Genomic DNA, 19,110 nt, shown 5'->3' on the forward strand with positions numbered 1-19,110 from the left:
AGCTGATATCTTTATAGCTCTTCCGGTTTCCCGTTTCGAATAACGAAAACAGACTACTGCCACCAGCTGGAACGGAAAGGTATTTCCTCTAACGCAGGCGCAGAACGGAAGCGCTATTGGCCATCGGATGTCGAGGGTCGGCTTGGTGTGTCAGGGCAACTTTGGACCGCTTTGGACCCAAGACGCTGCCGACGTGAGCCAACGTGAGCCGACTCAGCAGTTTGCTTTCGTCGCCACTAATTGATCGGCGTCGGCTTGGTGTGTTCCTAGCTTTAGGAGAAAGTATTATAGGGTCCTTTATTTCACAACTAAAAGTTTCACCAAGAAATATATTAATCGATTTACTATCATCTTTTCCATGAATTTTTAGCTGTAAATTGGTCTATTAGTCAAATGAAAATTTGGATACTTTCCCGGTTTCCTTATTGGAATTCATCATGACCAAACTTCATCATGACCTGGTGCTGATGATTTTAAAGTCTAATTTATCAAATACCACCAGTATTGTCCTCTCTTTAATATTTTAAAAGCTTTCCTTTTCTCTTTAATAATCACTAGATCGCATTCCTCATTCCACCTAGGATTTTTTCCTTCTTCTGCTCTTCTGTAGAAATACATGTTATTGACACATTTTGTGTAACTGATACAATCTGTGAATTTCCTGTGAAGACTCGATGCTGACTGAATGAGGGCAGCGCTAGACAAGCCAAATACTGTTCACAACGACAAAACATCTATGAACATCAACGGCATCACCGGTGGAGGGAGATACGCATTACAAAAGTAATACATTACAGTAACATAACTTTTTGCTGTAACACAGTAGTGTAAGGCATTACTAATGAATCTTCAGTAATATTTTAATCAGTACATTTTCAGTAATGCTTGCGTTACAAAAAAAAAAAAGAATAAATAAAACACAAAAGGAAAAGGGAAAAAAAGTGCGATACATTAACGAATGAAAAATGGAAGTTATTAGCTGTTCGTGGTCATTCAATAGCTGTGTGTGGTGTCGGGGTTAGTAAATAAAGACTAAATGACAGCTTCTGATATATTTGTATAGCGATTTACTTCATTCATCTTCCTCTTGCTGGTGTACATTTGGATATTGTGTGACATAGTCCAGTGAAGGCGTACGTATTTAGGGCGGATTTTACAGAAGTGCCGAAGGCATGATTTCAGCCTCTGTGCTCGTGCTGGTCGGTGGAAAGTAGCTAAAGAAGGTTTAAAGGCTCTGTCGTTTAAAAGAATAGCACAACGGCGAACGCGTCAAAGAACGGACGAGAGACAAGGCGCTCGCTGCTGAGCCAAACGAAAGTATAAACAACACTAGGGTGAAGATGACAGAATAAGACTAGGCCTACTGCACACCGTGACACCGTCGTTTTGATTTTTTACAGTAATTTAGTTCAGTTAGAGAACAGACTGTTCGTGTCGCAGTAAACGCAGTAGGAGTCCGATCTTGAGCTGACAGATGATCGCGGAAGATTTGGTTTCAAAGTGAAATGTAAAAGCGCCTATAAAAGGGAGTTTATCATTGTGTTGTGTTTTTCATTAAGAATAATTGCCTAATTCTAAACTGCAACAAAAAATCTGCTTGTCATTCACGGTGTGCGCGCACTGGCACGTATTCAGTTCATATGGAAGCAAACTGAAAGCACTCGCTTTGCATCCGCTCCCGTTATTAATGCCCAAGCGGTGGTGCGCATGTTCCTTTCAGTTAGATAGAATTAGTGATTTAAAAGCCCAGATACCATTATTACCGATGTGGTCACATCACACTTTGATTAAAGGGTAACTAAACCCTAAACCAACTTTTTTTAGTTAATGATCTGCAAGACTGGGGCTTTATTAATGCTGTTTATTGATTAGAGTAAATGTTTTGACATTTGGGTATAAAGTGTTTTAATTCTATAATATATGGTGTAAAAACGTCTTAGTGCTGCCCTCTTAAAAAATATAGACGTAGTGTCCGTGATGTCACCGATAGGATTCCGATAAGCCGTTCTGAAGCATGAAATAGGGGCGAGCTGGCCGTTGCCATCTTTTTAGCGTGTCATCGCAAGTCACTCCCGGATAACAGAAAATGGGCAAAGAGGCGGGATGTGGGCGGAGCTTATGTGACGCAATGACTAGATGGCGGAAAAATGGCTATCCACATTTCACTCAAAGTAACCACGCCCTTAATTATGCAGAACTTTAAGGCTTTATATAATATAAACAACTGAGTTGTAAAAATATTGGTCATAACTCTTGCTGAGCAATATGAATCATCTGTGTGTGTTAACGAATACCTAAACTGGGACGTTTTGGATTGTTTCTTTCCCTCTCAGCATTGATCGTCTGCTGCTTCTTTGACAGTCTTTCTGCTGTATACCAGACGCATTTGCTGCGGCTCTACAGGTAATCACCTGACGACTGGAACAAGTTTCTGGTCACTGGTGGCGCATCGAGATTTAAGAGGCTGGAACTTTAGCGACCCTAGGCTTGAAAGGGGTAATTAGTGACAGAACCATAACGTGTGTGCATGTGCTGGTCTCATTCTGTTTTTTTTTTCCTTCAGAATTGGGGTACCAGTATAAGCCGGAGTCCTTTGTGTGTGGTGGTTGTTTGACTGTGTACACATCAGGGGTGTGATTGCTGTGTTTTTTGATAGGCAAGTCGAATTCCCCAGTTCTGAAGTGGTAAAATCATGTTTGTATGGATGTGCAAGAAGTTTTATGAGTGATTGGACTTTTTATATACATTAAAGAGACTGGTCCTGTATTTTTGGAGGTTTATTAAATAAAACTGTGGAACAGTACATTGTTGTCTGATACCTGTCTCAGCCACTAGTTATCTGTGTGCTTGTGGTACTTTGTGTACCTGTGGGTCCCCGGCCAAAATAAAATATATGAATATGGGGATAAAATGAAACAGCGTTGATAAACACGCTAAAAAGCGATTATGCGTCTTGATAGCACGCCTAAATGGCATACGAATTGGCGTGTCATACATACGCCATTTCATGAGATCAGTCTGGCTGAGAAGGAACGCCGTTTCCAGGCCGGAAGTAACGTTTCAAATTTTGATTAAAGATCACCACAGCAAACAATTATTTTTCAAAGCAAAATGTTTCTGTTTATTAACTTGCATGGATTAATTGTTCACCCTATGACCTGTAATATGTGTTAAAGTAAATTAAAAGTTAAAAAGTTAAAAAAGTCAAAATTAAGTTAAAGTCAATTTTGATTTCTAGAGGTAGTCAAGGAATCAAGTCTTTGTAAAAGGATGAATTTTTTCCGTCTTGAATGAAAGGTTGAAGTCCAGGTACTGTTAAAAAGATCAGCTAATTAATCTGGAGTCACACGAAAAGATCTGGTAGAAGAGGAATTAAAACATCTAAAAACCAATAAAACCAAGTGAAACACTAAATCCAGAGTATGACCCATCTGATGTGTAGGGCTGGGTATAAAGCTCCATACTTTTTAGGCACTGACCGAATTGCCTCAATAACGTTGTTGACTATCAATTTGTTTTATCAAAACGGTACAAAATTTCAATACCTAAGGTGTTAAGTAGTCAAAGTAGTCAAGGCCTCCATGTGAGGAAGATTTGAGTACAGTATGTGTGTGTAAGCCACTGATGACTTAACATCTCATAATAACGGCTCCATGTCTCGTAATAATGAGACACTAGGCGTTTCTCAATGTCAAGGAAGGATCCTAGGAAGCCAGAATTCTAAGGATGCCACGTCATCGACATCCGACGAAGGACTGTTCCAATGTCGAGGATCCTCGAATTTAAACCAAGGACTGAGTCCTTCGTTCGAAAAATATGTCATATACAGAAAAGGATGCATATGAGTAGCCTTCGCGCACTTCGCGTTCTCAAATCACCCACAATCCTATGCGCGCAGCTTCGCTATCTTCTGACGTTCCCGGAGTCGGAGCGTGAACGGGGCAAATATGCTTGTATCGGAGTTTGTTGATGGGAAGGAAGGAGGCGGGAACCGGCGAACGTTCAACAACTTTATTATAAATAATAAACAAAACGAAAGTAACACAGGGAAAACCCTCACGGGCGACTGCCCGCACACACATAATAAAACAATCACTTTGCCGTGAGCTGAGACCGGTGTGGCGGCGATCAGCTGCCGCTCATTATCACTCCATCAGCCGGCTCTCACGGTCCCTCACCTCGCTGATTGCCACAATGCTTTTATTTACGTTACCAAACATTTGTTATAACCGTAGTAAATATACGTAAAGTTTAACGTTTAAATGCCAGTACAAATTACTACTGTATTGATATAAAAATATATACAAATGACGTTACACATAATGTTATTGATGGCCAACGGACCTTTTCACTGACGTAATGACGCAATGACGTGCACTTGCTAGCCTGTTCCATTTGCGTGTTCTTCGAATCCTAATGAGGAGCCTCGCCTAGCCTCTGAAGGAAGTGACTTGGAAGGATCTGTCCTTCCAAGGAAGCATCCTTGACATTGAGAAACACCTACTTTATTGTTATGATGAGAAACTTTCCAAGCAGTCAAAAAAAGTTCTATCACAAACTAACTTTCTTGCTCAGCATATACAGATGAACTACTTATTTCAGACTGTGGTGATGTGGTTTATCCACTGCATGACTCTTCATGTGTCTCTTGAGGGAACTTTTAATAGTGAAACTCTCCCCACACTGATCACACTTGTGTGACTTCTCTCAGGTGTGAATCCTCTCATGTGTTTTCAGAACTGATGACTGACTGAATCTCTTGTCACAGTGTGAACACTGGTAAGGTTTCTCTCAGGTGTGAATCCTCTCATGTGTTTTCAGATGTGATGACCGATTGAATCTCTTGTCACAGTGTGAACACTTGTAAGGTTTCTCTCCTGTGTGAATCCTCTCATGTGTTTTCAGATGTGATGACTCACTGAATCTCTTGTCACAGTGTGAACACTGGTAAGGTTTCTCTCCTGTGTGAATCCTCTCATGTGTTTTCAGATGTGATGACTCACTGAATCTCTTGTCACAGTGTGAACACTGGTAAGGTTTCTCTCCTGTGTGAATCCTCTCATGTTTTTTCAGAACTGATGACTGACCGAATCTCTTGTCACAGTGTGAACACTTGTAAGGTTTCTCTTCTGTGTGAATCCTCTCATGTGTTTTCAGATGTGATGACCGATTGAATCTCTTGTCACAGTGTGAACACTGGTAAGGTTTCTCTCCTGTGTGAATCATCTCATGTGTTTTCAGATTTGATGACCGAATGAATCTCTTGTCACAGTGTGAACACTTGTAAGGTTTCTCTCCTGTGTGAATCCTCTCATGTTTTTTCAGATCTGATGACCGAATGAATCTCTTGTCACAGTGTGAACACTTGTAAGGTTTCTCTCCAGTGTGAATCCTCTCATGTTTTTTCAGATTAGATGACCAACCGAATCTCTTCTCACAGTGTGAACACTTGTAAGGGTTTTCTCCTGTGTGAATCCTCTCATGTGTTTTCAGAACTGATGACTGACTGAATCTCTTGTCACAGTGTGAACACTTGTAAGGTTTCTCTCCTGTGTGAATCCTCTCATGTGTTTTCAGATCTGATGACTGATTGAATCTCTTGTCACAGTGTGAACACTGGTAAGGATTTTCTCCAGTGTGAATCCTCTCATGTGTTTTCAGATGTGATGACCGAATGAATCTCTTGTCACAGTGTGAACACTGGTAAGGTTTCTCTCCTGTGTGAATCCTCTCATGTGTTTTCAGATGTGATGACCGATTGAATCTCTTGTCACAGTGTGAACACTGGCAAGGTTTCTCTCCTGTGTGAATCCTCTCATGTGTTTTCAGAACTGATGACCGATTGAATCTCTTGTCACAGTGTGAACACTGGTAAGGTTTCTCTCCTGTGTGAATCCTCTCATGTTTTTTCAGATGTGATGACTGATTGAATCTCTTGTCACAGTGTGAACACTGGTAAGGTTTTTCTCCCGTGTGAATTCTCTGGTGTAGTTTTAAGCTGTTTGCTGTGGTAAAAGTCTTCTCACACTCAAAGCACATGTACTCTCTCACACCAGTGTGTTTTTTTTTATGTCTATGTAAACTTTGCCAATATGAAAAACTCATTCCACACACAGGACATGAATATGGCTTCTCCTTTGTATGAACTCTCAGGTGTCTCTTCAGGGCTGATCTATCAATAAATGTTTTGCTGCACTGATCACATGCATATGGCTTCTCTCCAGTGTGGATCCTCATGTGACTTTTAAGGTTTGCTGATTGACTGAAACTCTTCCCGCATTGATCACATTCGAATGGCCTCTCTCCAGTGTGAACTCTCATGTGATTCTTAAGTCTTTTTGGGCATGTGAAACTGTACCCACACTGAGTGCAGGTGAAAGATTTCTTGGCTCTTCTTTTCTTTATAAATGTCTTTTTAGTCTTTGAGCGACTCAAAGGTTTTTCTGCAGGTTTGACATGATGTTCCTCCTCCATTTCACTCAGTTCTTCACTCTCCTCGTTCTCTTCCATCAGGTCTGAGGTCAAAGAAAAAACGTTTAATTACATTTCAAGAACATCAAAATAATTATCAGAGAAAATATGAAGTGAAAGGACATAAAACATTAATTTGTTTGATGCATTGTTATACATTAATTGAAACTTTGCATGCATTGGGTACATTGATCTGCCAGCTAATATTTAAAAAATAAATTAGGCACAGATCTAGTTTCTGTAGAGAAAGATCAATGACACAATTATCTAATTTAATAGTTAACATTAATAATTATGCACAAATGTTTGATTGATATTTAAATCTTTTTATGAATTACTTTATAATTCAAATCCAGAAACTGTTCAAAACTCTTTTCCTCCTTGAAGCAGAGACCAGGAGACTTGAAGATATCTTCAGCAGGATTCTTTATTGAGAACTTGAGCTGTGTTTCAGCTGTGGTCATCAAGTCTACTCAAAACAGTTCACACTGTAATTTATCTACCTTTTAGGGGGAGGGATTTACACAGTAGAGGAGGAGACAATCTAAACAAAAGAATGCAAATGTTGTATATGTAAAGAGACCTGTCCTCAGACTCCAATCCTAATCCAATCATCCTAACGATTACAGGGGCTCTGAGAGCCGTTAAAGACAAAAGGTGAGAATCTCAGTAATCTGGCTCATTTGATTTAATAAAGGGAACAGAAACTGGCCTGGAAACTTTGCATAACAGATGGCATCATCTTTACCTTAAATGTGCTTTAAACATATTCTTAAATTTGTAATACCTGTTACCTTAACAATATATTCACCCAAAACCGAAACTGTGATGTTTATCTGCTTACCCCCAGGGCATCCAAGATATAGGTGTGTTTGTTTCTTCAGTAGAACACAAATGAAGAATTTTAACACCAACCATTGCTCTGTGTTAGTCGTATAATTGATGTTACTGGGGTCCGTTTATAGTAAGGCAGCTATGAGAGTAAAAAAAAACAGACATACAAATCCAACCTTGCAGCTCGTGATGATATATTGATGTCTTAAGACACGAAACGATCGGTTTATGCAAGAAACCCAACAGTATTTATGTTATTAAATATATCTTCTCTCCTCACTTCATTTTTTTTTTCAGAATAACACATCACACATTTAAGTCTAATATATTTTTAGTCGGTCAGTTATTTCATTCTGATGGTCAGCTTTTGAGTATTACTGAACTAGGAATTGTGGTGATTAGTTGTTCCTATCGTTGTCCACAAGATGGCAGTAAGATACAAAAGATACAATGGGCCAATAACAAAGTAAGGGTGCGTCTCAATCAGCTCCCTAGTTCAGTTGTCAGAGCACTGATCAGGGAGTCAGCCCATTGACTTATGTCATGATCAGTGCCCCGACTAGTGAACTAGGGAGCTGATTGAGACGCAGGGCATAAGATAGAGCTAAAAGGGAGTGGAATGTTGAGTGTGGATAAATAAAAGGCTACATGCCAGTTCATACAAGTTGTTCTTGAGAGAGTTTATTCAATGAACACCACATGGTATCAGGAGTGCACTGTCCTGTGATACAACGAAGATGGATGCTGTTAAACCCCTGGAATCATGGAAACTTATCGGGAATGTTGATAGCAGCTGGCAGACATTCAAGCAGAAATTCACGCTATGCATGCAAGCTCTAGGTCTGGATAGCAAGTCGGATTCACGGAAACGTACTCGGTTACTTTCGTAACCTCGGTTCCCTGAGAGAGAGGAACGAGTATTACGTATGGGGAAAAACTCCTTTTCTCGAGAATATGAAGCAAAAATTTAATAAAGGTATCCATGTAAAGCGCAGTGCCGCTGAATGGCCATAGCTCAGCGCGAGGAGCGCTCTGATTGGCCAGGCCACGGCAACTGCAACTGCAGGAACCTATGGTGAGGCGGCTGAGAGGAACGAGCCACGAGCGTTCCAGAAGCCCGCCGAAAAAAGGTGCTTATATTTGCATACAGGAGGCTATATAAAGCCCTAATTTCGCCATAGGTGTCAAGTTTTTAGATCGACTGAAGCGATACCTGAGAAGCATAAACACGGCACGGTACGTAATAATAATAATAATAGATTTTATTTATAATGCACTTTTCATTCCGAAGAATCTCAAAGTGCAACAAGGGGGGGGGGGGGGGGATAACAACAAAAAATGAATAACAAGTAAAAATATAGAATACTACAAACAATCAACCAACACAGAAAACAGAACAGAAACAGAGCTGATGGTGAACAGAACAGAGCTGATGGTGAACAGAAACAGAGCTGATGGTGAACAGAAACAGAGCTGATGGTGAACAGAAACAGAGCTGATGGTGAACAGAAACAGAGCTGATGGTGGACAGAAAACAGCTGATGGTGAACAGAAACAGAGCTGATGGTGAACAGAAACAGAGCTGATGGTGGACAGAAAACAGCTGATGGTGGAAGTCTCTGTTAGCTCCGCAGCACACTGTTAGCTCCGCAGCACATTGTGGTCCACTCCATGTTTCAGATTTCTCCCAGCGGCAGTGTCCCGATGACATCGCCGAGGCATGACAGCTGAAGACCAGATGATGGGTCTTCTTCATGATGATTCAAACGATGGGGATCGCTGCAGCACCATGCAGGAGGCAGAACATTCCTCCGGGCACTTCTGTGGACACACCGGGGCCGGCGCAGATGTCCAAGCCGCTCCACGGTCGCAATGCAGGACGGAACAGCGGCGCAGCCGAGAAGCGGAACATCCCAACATCATGCCGGACGCCGACGACGAGAGCCCGGATGACGCTAGCCCGGTGCAAACTTCAGCCACCATGCAGCCCAAGCCCAAGGGAGACCACCAGTGAGCACCCGCGGCGAGAAACATCAAATGTCCTCCAAACCAGAAACCAACCGCAGCAATTCAAACGTAAACATTAGAGAAGCGGTTGAAAACGGCGAAACGACGAACAACGACCTCTCAGTGGCTGCCAGCAATCAGCAACAGTCCCAATTGTAGCTCTGACTGTTAGACTAGTCACAAACATAAGGACATAAAATAAAATGTAAATCTAATAGTACATTAACATGATTTGTTGTGGGTGGAGAAGCGGCGAACAGACAACGCCAGCGTCCTCTCCCCCACGTAATACTCGTTCCTCTCTCTCAGGGAACCGAGGTTACGAAAGTAACCGAGTACGTTCCCTTTCGAGAGAGGTTCCTCGTATTACGTATGGGAACACAATGTAAAGCGCCGTGTGTGCTGACTGACCCAGTATGCCCAAGCACATGTAAATAACCCCCGAGACACCGAAGAGGCGGCTATAAGGGGGATGAAGAACCGGAAGAGTCGGTTCGTTTGAACGGCTGATCGGACATAGTCGGATCTTATGATAAATGAAAAGTGCTTAAGGACTGATGTGTACAGGCCAAAACTAAAAGGGTTACTTCAGCGATTAGCATATGGCTTTGTATCAGTAGAAACCCTGGAATATATTCAAATTATTGCGCTTTCCCCCCTCATATCTCCCTGAGACAAGAGATTTATGCATTTTATTTCTGGAAAAATTCCTCCTATGATGCAAATTGACGATTTTTGCATCATAGGAATGTTTGCTCAAAGGCTAAAGACTACAGCCAGCAGAGGGAGCCATTTCCGCATGTTTTGAATTTGCGCATGGGGGATGGGAGATTACACTCAGCTTGCAGGGAGAGCTCAGCTACAGGCACTCATTTAAACGGAGCTATGGTGTGCAATGTAAGTCTTTTAACTTCTCAAATTAATTTCTATGAAAGTTAAGCTTGTAAAGGCATGAACTGAAACGCGCCAGACTGAACTCGCGTTGTGAATGTATGCCGCGAGTGTTGTCGCGATTACCTCAGCTCTCATCACTCGTGCAGTTAGTTCTCAGCGCTGTGATACTCGCGCGGTGACTCACTCATTATATTGAACAGACACGTTCAGTTTTTAATTGTAGTGTCTTTTCTAACTCAGTCACTGTAATCAAGTTGGTGACGTTGGGGAATGGCACAGGGCAGCGAAGCATTCTGGGAATTGTAGTCTTTCATCCCCATGGGACAAAAATACATTTTCTGTCTTTTCTCAGTCTAGAAGACACCAAATTCAAAAATCATTTCACATTTCTACTACATTGATGACCCAGTTTAAATACAGATTCATCTTCCCAGCGCTGAAGTACCCCTTAAAGGCAATCTGTTTACCAGGGTCAAGATAGAGCCTAGATGGAGAGAAGCCCTGTTTGTAGAGCTGGAACCTCCAATTTATAGAATCTGATAAAAGTGGACGGAGAGGCCCATCCTGCCGCCGCATAGATATCTTCCAAAGAAATGCCACACGACCAAGCCCAAGATGAGGCCATGCCTCTAGTGGAGTGGGCTTTAACGCCTATAGGGCAAGTCAGGTTTTTAGACTCATATGCCAGCGAGATCGCGTCCACTATCCAGTGTGAGTCTTTGCTTCGTGACAGCACAACCTTTAGTGCGGCCGCCGAAGCAGACAAACAGCTGGTCCGACTGCCTGAAGGGGGAGGAGCGCTCCAGATACAGTCTCAAAGCTCTGACCGGGCAGAGTAGATTCGCGTCCTGTTCACCCTGAGATGCGGGTAAAGGAAGCAGAGTAATAACCTGTGCTCTAAAAGGGGTAGAAAGCATTTTGGGTATAAAACCATGTCTCGGTTTAAGAACAACTTTGGAGTTGTTGGGCCCGAACTCGAGACAGGACGGACTCACTGAGAGTGCGTGTAAGTCACTCACACGTTTAACCGAGGCCAGAGCCAGCAGAAACGCAGTTTTGAGTGATAAAAGCTTTATGGTCGCGGTCTGGAGAGGCTCGAAGGGGGGACCCTTCATAGCGTCTAGAACCACCGCGAGGTCCCAAATAGGGACCGATGGGGGGCGAGGGGGGTTCAATCTCCTGGCCCCTTTAAGAAAACGTACAATGAGCTCACTTTTCCCTAGTGAATGTCCCGCGACCTGAGCGTGGTTAGCTGCTATGGCGGCGACATAAACTTTGAGCGTGGAGGGGGAACGACCCGCGTCCAGTAGCTCTTGGAGAAAAGCGAGCACTTCTGTAGTTTCGCATGAGCGTGCGTCGATATTTCGGACGGCACACTAGTTAGAAAACACTGACCACTTCAGAGTATAGAGCCGCCTCGTCGAGGGGGCTCTAGCTTCCGCTATAGTGTTCATAACTCTGTCAGAGAGGTTTCCCGATACCAGTTGATGGGCCATACGTGGAGGGCCCATAGTTCGGGACTGGGATGCCAGATCCCCCCCTTCGCCTGCGTGAGGAGGTCTTTCCTCAGCGGAATGGGCCATGGGGCTGTGTCTGACAGCTGGATCAGATCGGAGAACCACGTTCGGTTCCTCCAGAGCGGGGCTATTTAAAGCACCGCGGATGCTGTCTCCCTGATTTTCTTGATGGTTTGTGGTAGCATCGCGATCGGGGGGAAAGCATACAGCGGGAGGCTGGGCCAGACATGGGCTAGGGCATCCCTGCGTTTGGAGAAAAATATTGGGCAGTGAGTGTTGTCTTCTGAGGCGAAGAGATCCACTTTGGCTCTGCCGAAGGTGTTCCAAATTAAGAGAACCGTTTGCGGGTGAAGAGACCATTCCCCTGGGGCAATGGTTCTCCTGGATAACATATCCGGACCCACATTCAGAATACCTGGCACGTGAGCCGCCCTCAGGGAGCTCAGGTTGTGCTCTGCCCATAAAAGGAGATGCTTCGCCATGCGGTGAAGGGAATATGATCTCAGGCCGCCCTAGCGATTTATGTACGCTACCACCGACATGTTGTCTGAACGAACCAAGACGTGGTGGTTCTTTATATGTGGAAGGAAAGCTCTCAGCGATAAGGCGACCGCTTTCATCTCTAGACAGTTTATGTGCAGCCGCTTTTCTGTTTCTGCCCACCGGCCAGAGATCGGCTTGCCCTCGTGCAGGGCTCCCCACCCCCGAGTGGAGGCATCTGTTGAGACCACTTTCAACTTCGTAACCGTGCCCATAAGCACGCCGCTCCGATACCACTCTGTCCTCGTCCAAGGAGCCAAAGTTTTGACAACGCTGTGGCTCACTTTGACGGGAAAACGGCCTCATTTCCATGCATAAGGAGGGACACGGGCGCGTAGCCAACGCTGGAGGGGGTGCATGTGTTGCAGTCCCAGCCTGAGCACTGACGATGCCGAGGCCATAAGGCCGAGCATTCTCTGAAAGTGTTTCAGGGGAACGCGAGTTCCGGCTTTGAATGAAGTCGCCATGTTCTGGACGGATAGCGCGCGCTGTGTCGTTAGCCGCGCGTTCATGTCTAGAACAATGCCCAGAAAAGATATCTTTTGAGTGGGTGACATCGAGCTCTTGGCGATATTGATCCTGAGACCCAAACAGTCTAAATGGTTGAGAAGCCAGGATCTGTGTGTTAGTAGTTCTGCTCGAGACTGGGCTATCACTAGCCAGTCGTCGAGGTAGTTGAGCACCCGCATCCCTTTCAGCCTGAGCGGGGCTAATGGCGCGTCCATACATTTCGTAAACGTGCGGGGCGCCAGGGATAAGCCGAATGGCAGGACCGTGTACTGATAAGCCTGCCCCTCGAAGGCGAATCTCAAGAATGGCCTGTGGTGGGGGGCTACCTGCACGTGAAAGTACGCATCTTTCAGATCTATCGTGAAAAACCAGTCCCCAGGGCGAATGTGCGCGAGGATCTGTTTCACCGTTAGCATTTTGAAAGAGCGAGTCATTAGAGCTTTGTTCAAATGCCTTAAATCTAGGATGGGCCTGAGCTCTCCGTCCTTCTTCGGAAAGAGAAAGTATCGGCTGTAGAAGCCCGACTCGCTTTTGGAAGGGGGGACGGGCTCCACCGCTCCCTTCTCTACCAGTTTCAAAATCTCGGTGCGAAGCACGTGACTGACGCTTCTTCTCACCATGGTCTCGACCACGGCGCGAAAGCGCGGGGGCCTGCGAACGAACTGTAGCGAGTGGCCCTTTTTTACTATGTTCATAACCCAATTTGATACCCCTGGCATGGCTTGCCAGGCCTGAGCCCGACACGATAGTGGCTGGAGCCGGCGCGGATAAGGGTCGCCTACTAGAGGGAACTTGGTAGCGCTGCCATTTTGTGCTTGAGACATAGAGGGGGAAGTGCTTATGTGTGGCGGCGTGCACTGTGGAGTGGGCGCCGGGACATTTATAGCATGGGTGGGAGGGGTGAATGAGTGTAGGAGTGCAGACTGATGTGTGGGCACATTTACTACAGAGAAAAAGCTCTTTTTGAGATTTATTTGGGTCGCCGTGGTAACGGCGTTTGTGTGCAGGCGAGTGCGTTTGACAACGGGCTCGTTGGCTGCTAAACTGAGGTCGGCAGTCACCTGGGTGCAGGGAACTGGGAGACCGGGAGGGAGAGATGGGGGTCCGGCCGAGGCGAGACCTGACCATCTCCTTTTTATCCCTGCGGCTAGGACGGCTTCGGAGGCTCGGGGTTCAACACAAGCCTGGGTCGAGGTCCCCGGCGTTCAGGCCGACTGCTGCGGTTCACGGAGCGGGAACGTTGGCGCGGTCCAGAAGAGGAGCGAGGCCGGGAAGGTGGGCCTTTTCGGAAAGGCCTTTTGCGCTTCGGTGAAATGCTCCGCGAAACCCACGACTGACGGGCCGAAGAGACCGGTAGTGGAGATGGGGGCGTCCAAGAAGGAGGCTTTATCCGCGTCCTTCATCTCGGTCAAATTCAGCCAAAGGTGCCTCTCTAAGACCGTCAGGTTAGCCATATTTTTCCCGATGGCTTGTGTCAAAACCTCGGAGTCGGGGACAGACTCATCCAAGGAGCGGAGAAGTCTGGCCTGGAACACCTGAAGGACAGCCATGGTGTGAAGGGCCGCGGAAGCCTGGCCAGCGGAGGCATATGCCCGGCCAGCGAGAGCAGAAGTGGTGCGGCAGGGCTTGGACGGGTGCTGAGCCCTGGACTGCCATCCTCTGGAGGAGGAGGGCGGGCAGAGGTGCGCGGCGACAGCCTCCTCGAGGGGGGGAAGAGACTCATAGCCTTTTTCCTTAGCGCCGTCGACAATGGAGAGCGCTGGGGAAAAAGTGGATCTAGCGCGAGCAGAGTAGGGCGACTTCCACGACTTCGTAAGCTCGTCGTGTACCTCAGGGAAGAAAGGCGCGGGCTTCTGAGGAGAAGAGAGGCGGCGGCTTTCCAGGAACCACTTGTCCAATCTGCTGCGCGTCAGCTCATTGGGCTGGGACCACTCGAGCCCGAGGTCTTCCACGGCCCTGGAGAGCACGCGGATGAGTTCCGCGTCGACATTAGATTTGGCGCTCGTGGCGGTCTGCGTCGAAGCGGGGGGCTCCGAGACAGAAGCTGACCACTCGCTACCAGAAGCGGCTGTGGAGAGGCTGTCCTCATCATCCTCTGGCGACGGGCCACCGAAGGAAACCGAACAGGCCGCTGCATGAGAGGGACGCTGTTCCTCCTGGGTGAAGGTGACCGGCGATGGCGAGGCACGCGGGGAGTCATCCGGCGTGCAGTCGCCAGACCGTTCCGGCAGTCTCTGGTCGCGGCGTTTCTTGCGGCGCGGCCCAGGGGCAGGAGGAGGGACCTGGTCGAAGGTGGCGAGGCGAGCCCGAAGGGTCTGCAGCGCCATCTCATCGCACTCGGGGCAGCCGCCCTGAGAGAGTGCGAGCTGCGCGTGGTCCCGTCCAAGGCATGCCACACAGATGACGTGACGGTCGCCGCCAAGGAGAGGAGCTCTGCAAGAGCCGCAGGAAATGCGAGGCATTTGAAACAACGCCCCGCGCTCTTTTAGGAGAAGAGAGTAAAAAGGATACGATCGCCGGATGGCGTAGCTGGAACGGCAGAGAAGGCGGAGAGGGAGTCCGTCGTCCTCAGCTGCAGGTTCCGCTGGTGCCTTTTCGACGGCGGTTGCTTCTTCCGGAGGTCAGCGAAGGTATCGCTGAAGGAGATAAAATCTGACACCTATGGCGAAATTAGGGCTTTATATAGCCTCCTGTATTCAAATATAAGCACCTTTTTTCGGCGGGCTTCTGGAACGCCCCCATTGGCTCGTTCCTCTCAGCCGCCTCACCATAGGTTCCTGCAGTTGCCGTGGCCCGGCCAATCAGAGCGCTCCTCGCGCTGAGCTATGGCCGTTCAGCGGCACTGCGCTTTACATGGATACCTTTATTAAAGTTTTGCTTCATATTCTCGAGAAAAGGAGTTTTTCCCCATACGTAATACGAGGAACCTCTCTCGAAAGGGAACTAGCGGTGCTTTTGACAGTTGCTGGACCTCAAGCAATTGATGTATAAAATACTTTCACGTTCGCGGACGGAGAAAAATATGACGAGGTCATGAAGAATTTTGATTTTGATTTAATGAGCAGGGTAAGCTTTGAACGAATCACTCGCCCAAGAGAAAAAAATTAATCTATTTTCATTGTATTTTATTTGTAACTGTTAAAGACAGACCTACTGTAAGCAGACCTGTAACTACCCGAAGCTGTTAAACGTAGTCTATGTGTTTGTTCTCAATTGCATTATTTCAACTTATTTGACTTATTTATTTATAACAGGCTACAAAAATGTATTATATATTATTTTATCTTTTTTTAATATATTTAACACTTCTGACACATAACTGACACCTGTCATGGTGTTCCCTATTTGTGTTCTCTGATTTAAGCCGAGGGCACACGGGGCGATTTTGGCCACAATTTGGCCGTCTGGGACAAATTTAGCAAATCCTAAAAGATTCCTCTGATCCTAGGCTAAAATCTGACGTCTTTGGTCGTTAGTTTGACATGTTCACCGGCAGCCGATTAATGAGCGCTGCGATCAAATTTTAACTCTTTTTTTTTTTTTTACCTCAGACGAAATTCTGGCAGTGTCAGAGGATTTGGCACACAATCCTGCAGTGTGACTTCTCCTACGACAACAGTCAAATATCTCCTTTTTCAAGACATACTATGACCAAAACGAGAGCTAGAGATTTCTTTGTAGCCAGCATTTCAGTCCCGCGTGTAAGGCAGCTCACGGTCACCGAACGCGTCATTCATTGATGATATAAAACTCCGGACGAGTTTTCTTGTGCCCGTCCGTTTTTAGCGCGCCTTCACTATCGTCACTATATGTCACTAGTCTGACATTAATGCCAACTGAGATCTTATAGTGTGGCATTGCTTACATCGGGGATCATGTTCGTACAGTCTGACAAGGGACATTCGCAAAGGATTTAGAAAAATCGCACAGTGTGCAGGACCCATTAGATGCGTGTCCTACGCCGATGCGCTGAACCATTTTAAGGTTAGGCATTAAGTTTCTGTGCCATTAGTGCCACCTAGCGGAGTTACAAAAAAAAAAAAAATACAGCATATTTTGCAAACAGCCCTTCCGTGTGTCTCTGAGAATGAAACAGACCTGTTTGTTCCTCAGTTTCTTCATGTTTCAAACTGAATGTTTCTTCAATCTTCACGTCTTCTCTCTCCTCTTTGATGAACTCCATCTTTATAATAGTCATTTGGATCTCAGTCACTTCTCCAGGAGTTTTTCATTGTGTTTGTCCTGTTAAAGATATGAATAATTAACAGACAGAAAAATAAATCTTGTTCAGCGCAGTAGCAATGCAGTCAGTCAGAGGGATTTTTTTGTTAATTATTAAAATTACAGAATTAAACTAGATTTAACTACCGATGTATCGGCCAAAGATTGGTTATGGACAATATAAGCTATTACTTACTATCGGCCATTTGCCGATTCCTTAAAACAGCCGATGATCAAGGCTGATGGTGTGCTGTCAATCAAAAGGGTGCAGAAAAACATGTTCAACACCTTAAGAAGATAATGCAACAATAACTCATAGACAGTTGAAAATAGCAACATAAAAGCAGCTCTATTTGACCCTATGAATCGACCGTAGTCCAAGACTGTGGTTTTTCCCTACACTAAACATGATCCCTTGCAATTAAATATGGTTCTCTTTAATAACTGTTTAGGGATCGTGGTCCCTTTAAGATGTTCTGATGTGTGTTGACATATCACGTTGGTTAACACCCTCTAGAGGAAGTGTTACGATTTAGTTTTGTTATTAAACGAGTTGTCGCTTGTTCTTCACAGCAATTTCCACAACTGCTTTATTACTTCTGAACAGAAACTTTCTGTCATCTTTCCCATTCCAGCCATTTTAGCACGAATAAACGCCGCTCCTATATGTGAAGTGACGGAGCGCGAGTCCTCTTTAACACTTTAATACAAGTTATATCTCAAAAAACATGCATGGATATCAAAACGTATGTTGAAAGATACAGTACAAATTACACAAATCCCTATCATGACTCATGTAAACACTCAATCAGTTTCAACCGTGGAAAGATGTCAATAAAACAGCTTGTGGGTCACTTCACATTGTATTCAGCTTAAAGTTACCTCAGGAAAGTCTTAAGATGTTCACAGTTTGTTAGTTAGCAATAAAGAAACACTATACGTACTGTTAATTATGTTTCCTTGAATAAATTTGTCATGAACACAAGTGCTTTTGAAAAATACTTTATGTGAACTTGAGATTTACTGAACTGTCTTAAATGTAAGTGTCATATTTCTGTATTGAAATACGAATATTGTATTGTCATTAATTCTATTTCTGCCTAAATGTTATCTCTATTCATGAGTCAGAGCGACAGTTAATGTATCTAAATGACCTGATTACACAAAAACACTCAATAGTTGTACACTACAGATTAATTAAATAATGCATATTAGGTAGTTTAGTTATTTAATGATCGAAATGGAGGGCTTCGAATCACTTGTTATTAATCAGTCAGTTAAATTGATTTGAAGAAATCTCCGGTTCTCGCGTCACTCGCCAGAGACCTTAAATCATGTTTGAATCTCATTAAAGAGCTAAATGAGACGCTCCTTCTGTTAATCATGAGTTTCATTATGTTCCTTTACTCACACAGCGCTGATAAATGTTAGATAAATCAATGCAGGGTTACGTTTAATAATACATCATTCATTTTGCGTCGCTATTAACAGTTTAAACGCTTTAAACACAAACCTTTCTTCAGCAGAAACACAACAGATGCAGGAGCGCGGCGCAGCCTTATGACGTCACACATATGTCGACCACAATAAAAGTCCCGTTCACTGCTGAGTCTAAAATCACAAGCGCATAGAAATTTACATAGAAAATATATAGTAATGAAAATATGACAATTCAGGGTTGAATGTATTATTGATATACATTTATTGACACAAATTGCAAATTTAACTTCAGCAAATAATAACAGGGTGAGCTGAACTTTATATGAACTTTACATTTTTGATGTATGCATTTCACATGAAATCTTAAGTTTATTTTCTATCAAATTTGTCACTATTTGCATTTGAAACTAATTTATATCTGGGACAATTGGCTTCTTCACACAAACAGTTTGATATTTGATGCCTTCCTCTCTTGAAATGTGTCCTCCGAAGGCAGAATTTTACAGGTTTTGTTCGGACGCAGCCCAAAGCTGCGTTCCACTCCACTGAAGTTAAATTTGCAATTTGTGTCAATAAATGTATATCAATAATACATTCAACCCTGAATTGTCATATTTTCATTACTATATATTTTCTATGTAAATTTCTATGCGCTTGTGATTTTAGACTCAGCAGT

The 19,110-nt window shown here is 44.6% G+C and overlaps 1 protein-coding gene across 1 annotated transcript; it reads right to left on the reverse strand.

Annotated features, from left to right (window-relative positions):
• Positions 1-4,508: 4,508 nt before the first annotated feature.
• LOC137047473 (zinc finger protein 271-like) lies at positions 4,509-18,552 on the reverse strand. Its single transcript, XM_067425187.1, has 4 exons — positions 18,508-18,552; positions 17,191-17,282; positions 16,872-17,015; positions 4,509-6,515 (listed from the first exon to the last, which is right to left on the reverse strand). Exons 3-4 carry the CDS (start codon positions 16,969-16,971, stop codon positions 4,792-4,794), a joined length of 1,824 nt encoding a protein of 607 aa, XP_067281288.1. The 5' UTR covers positions 16,972-17,015; positions 17,191-17,282; positions 18,508-18,552; the 3' UTR covers positions 4,509-4,791.
• Between the last annotated feature and the right edge of the window lie 558 nt (positions 18,553-19,110).

The sequence above is a fragment of the Pseudorasbora parva genome, chromosome 2 (genome assembly GCF_024679245.1).
Source record: "Pseudorasbora parva isolate DD20220531a chromosome 2, ASM2467924v1, whole genome shotgun sequence".
Lineage (NCBI taxonomy): Eukaryota > Metazoa > Chordata > Actinopteri > Cypriniformes > Gobionidae > Pseudorasbora > Pseudorasbora parva.

Coding starts and splice junctions, on each gene's coding strand:
- LOC137047473 (XM_067425187.1), bottom strand. CDS start 16,971: ATGACTATTATAAAGATGGAGTTCATCAAAGAGGAGAGAGAAGACGTG. Junction 6,516..16,871: donor AGAAACTGAGGAACAAACAG/GTCTGTTTCATT, acceptor CTTTGACCTCAG/ACCTGATGGAAGAGAACGAG.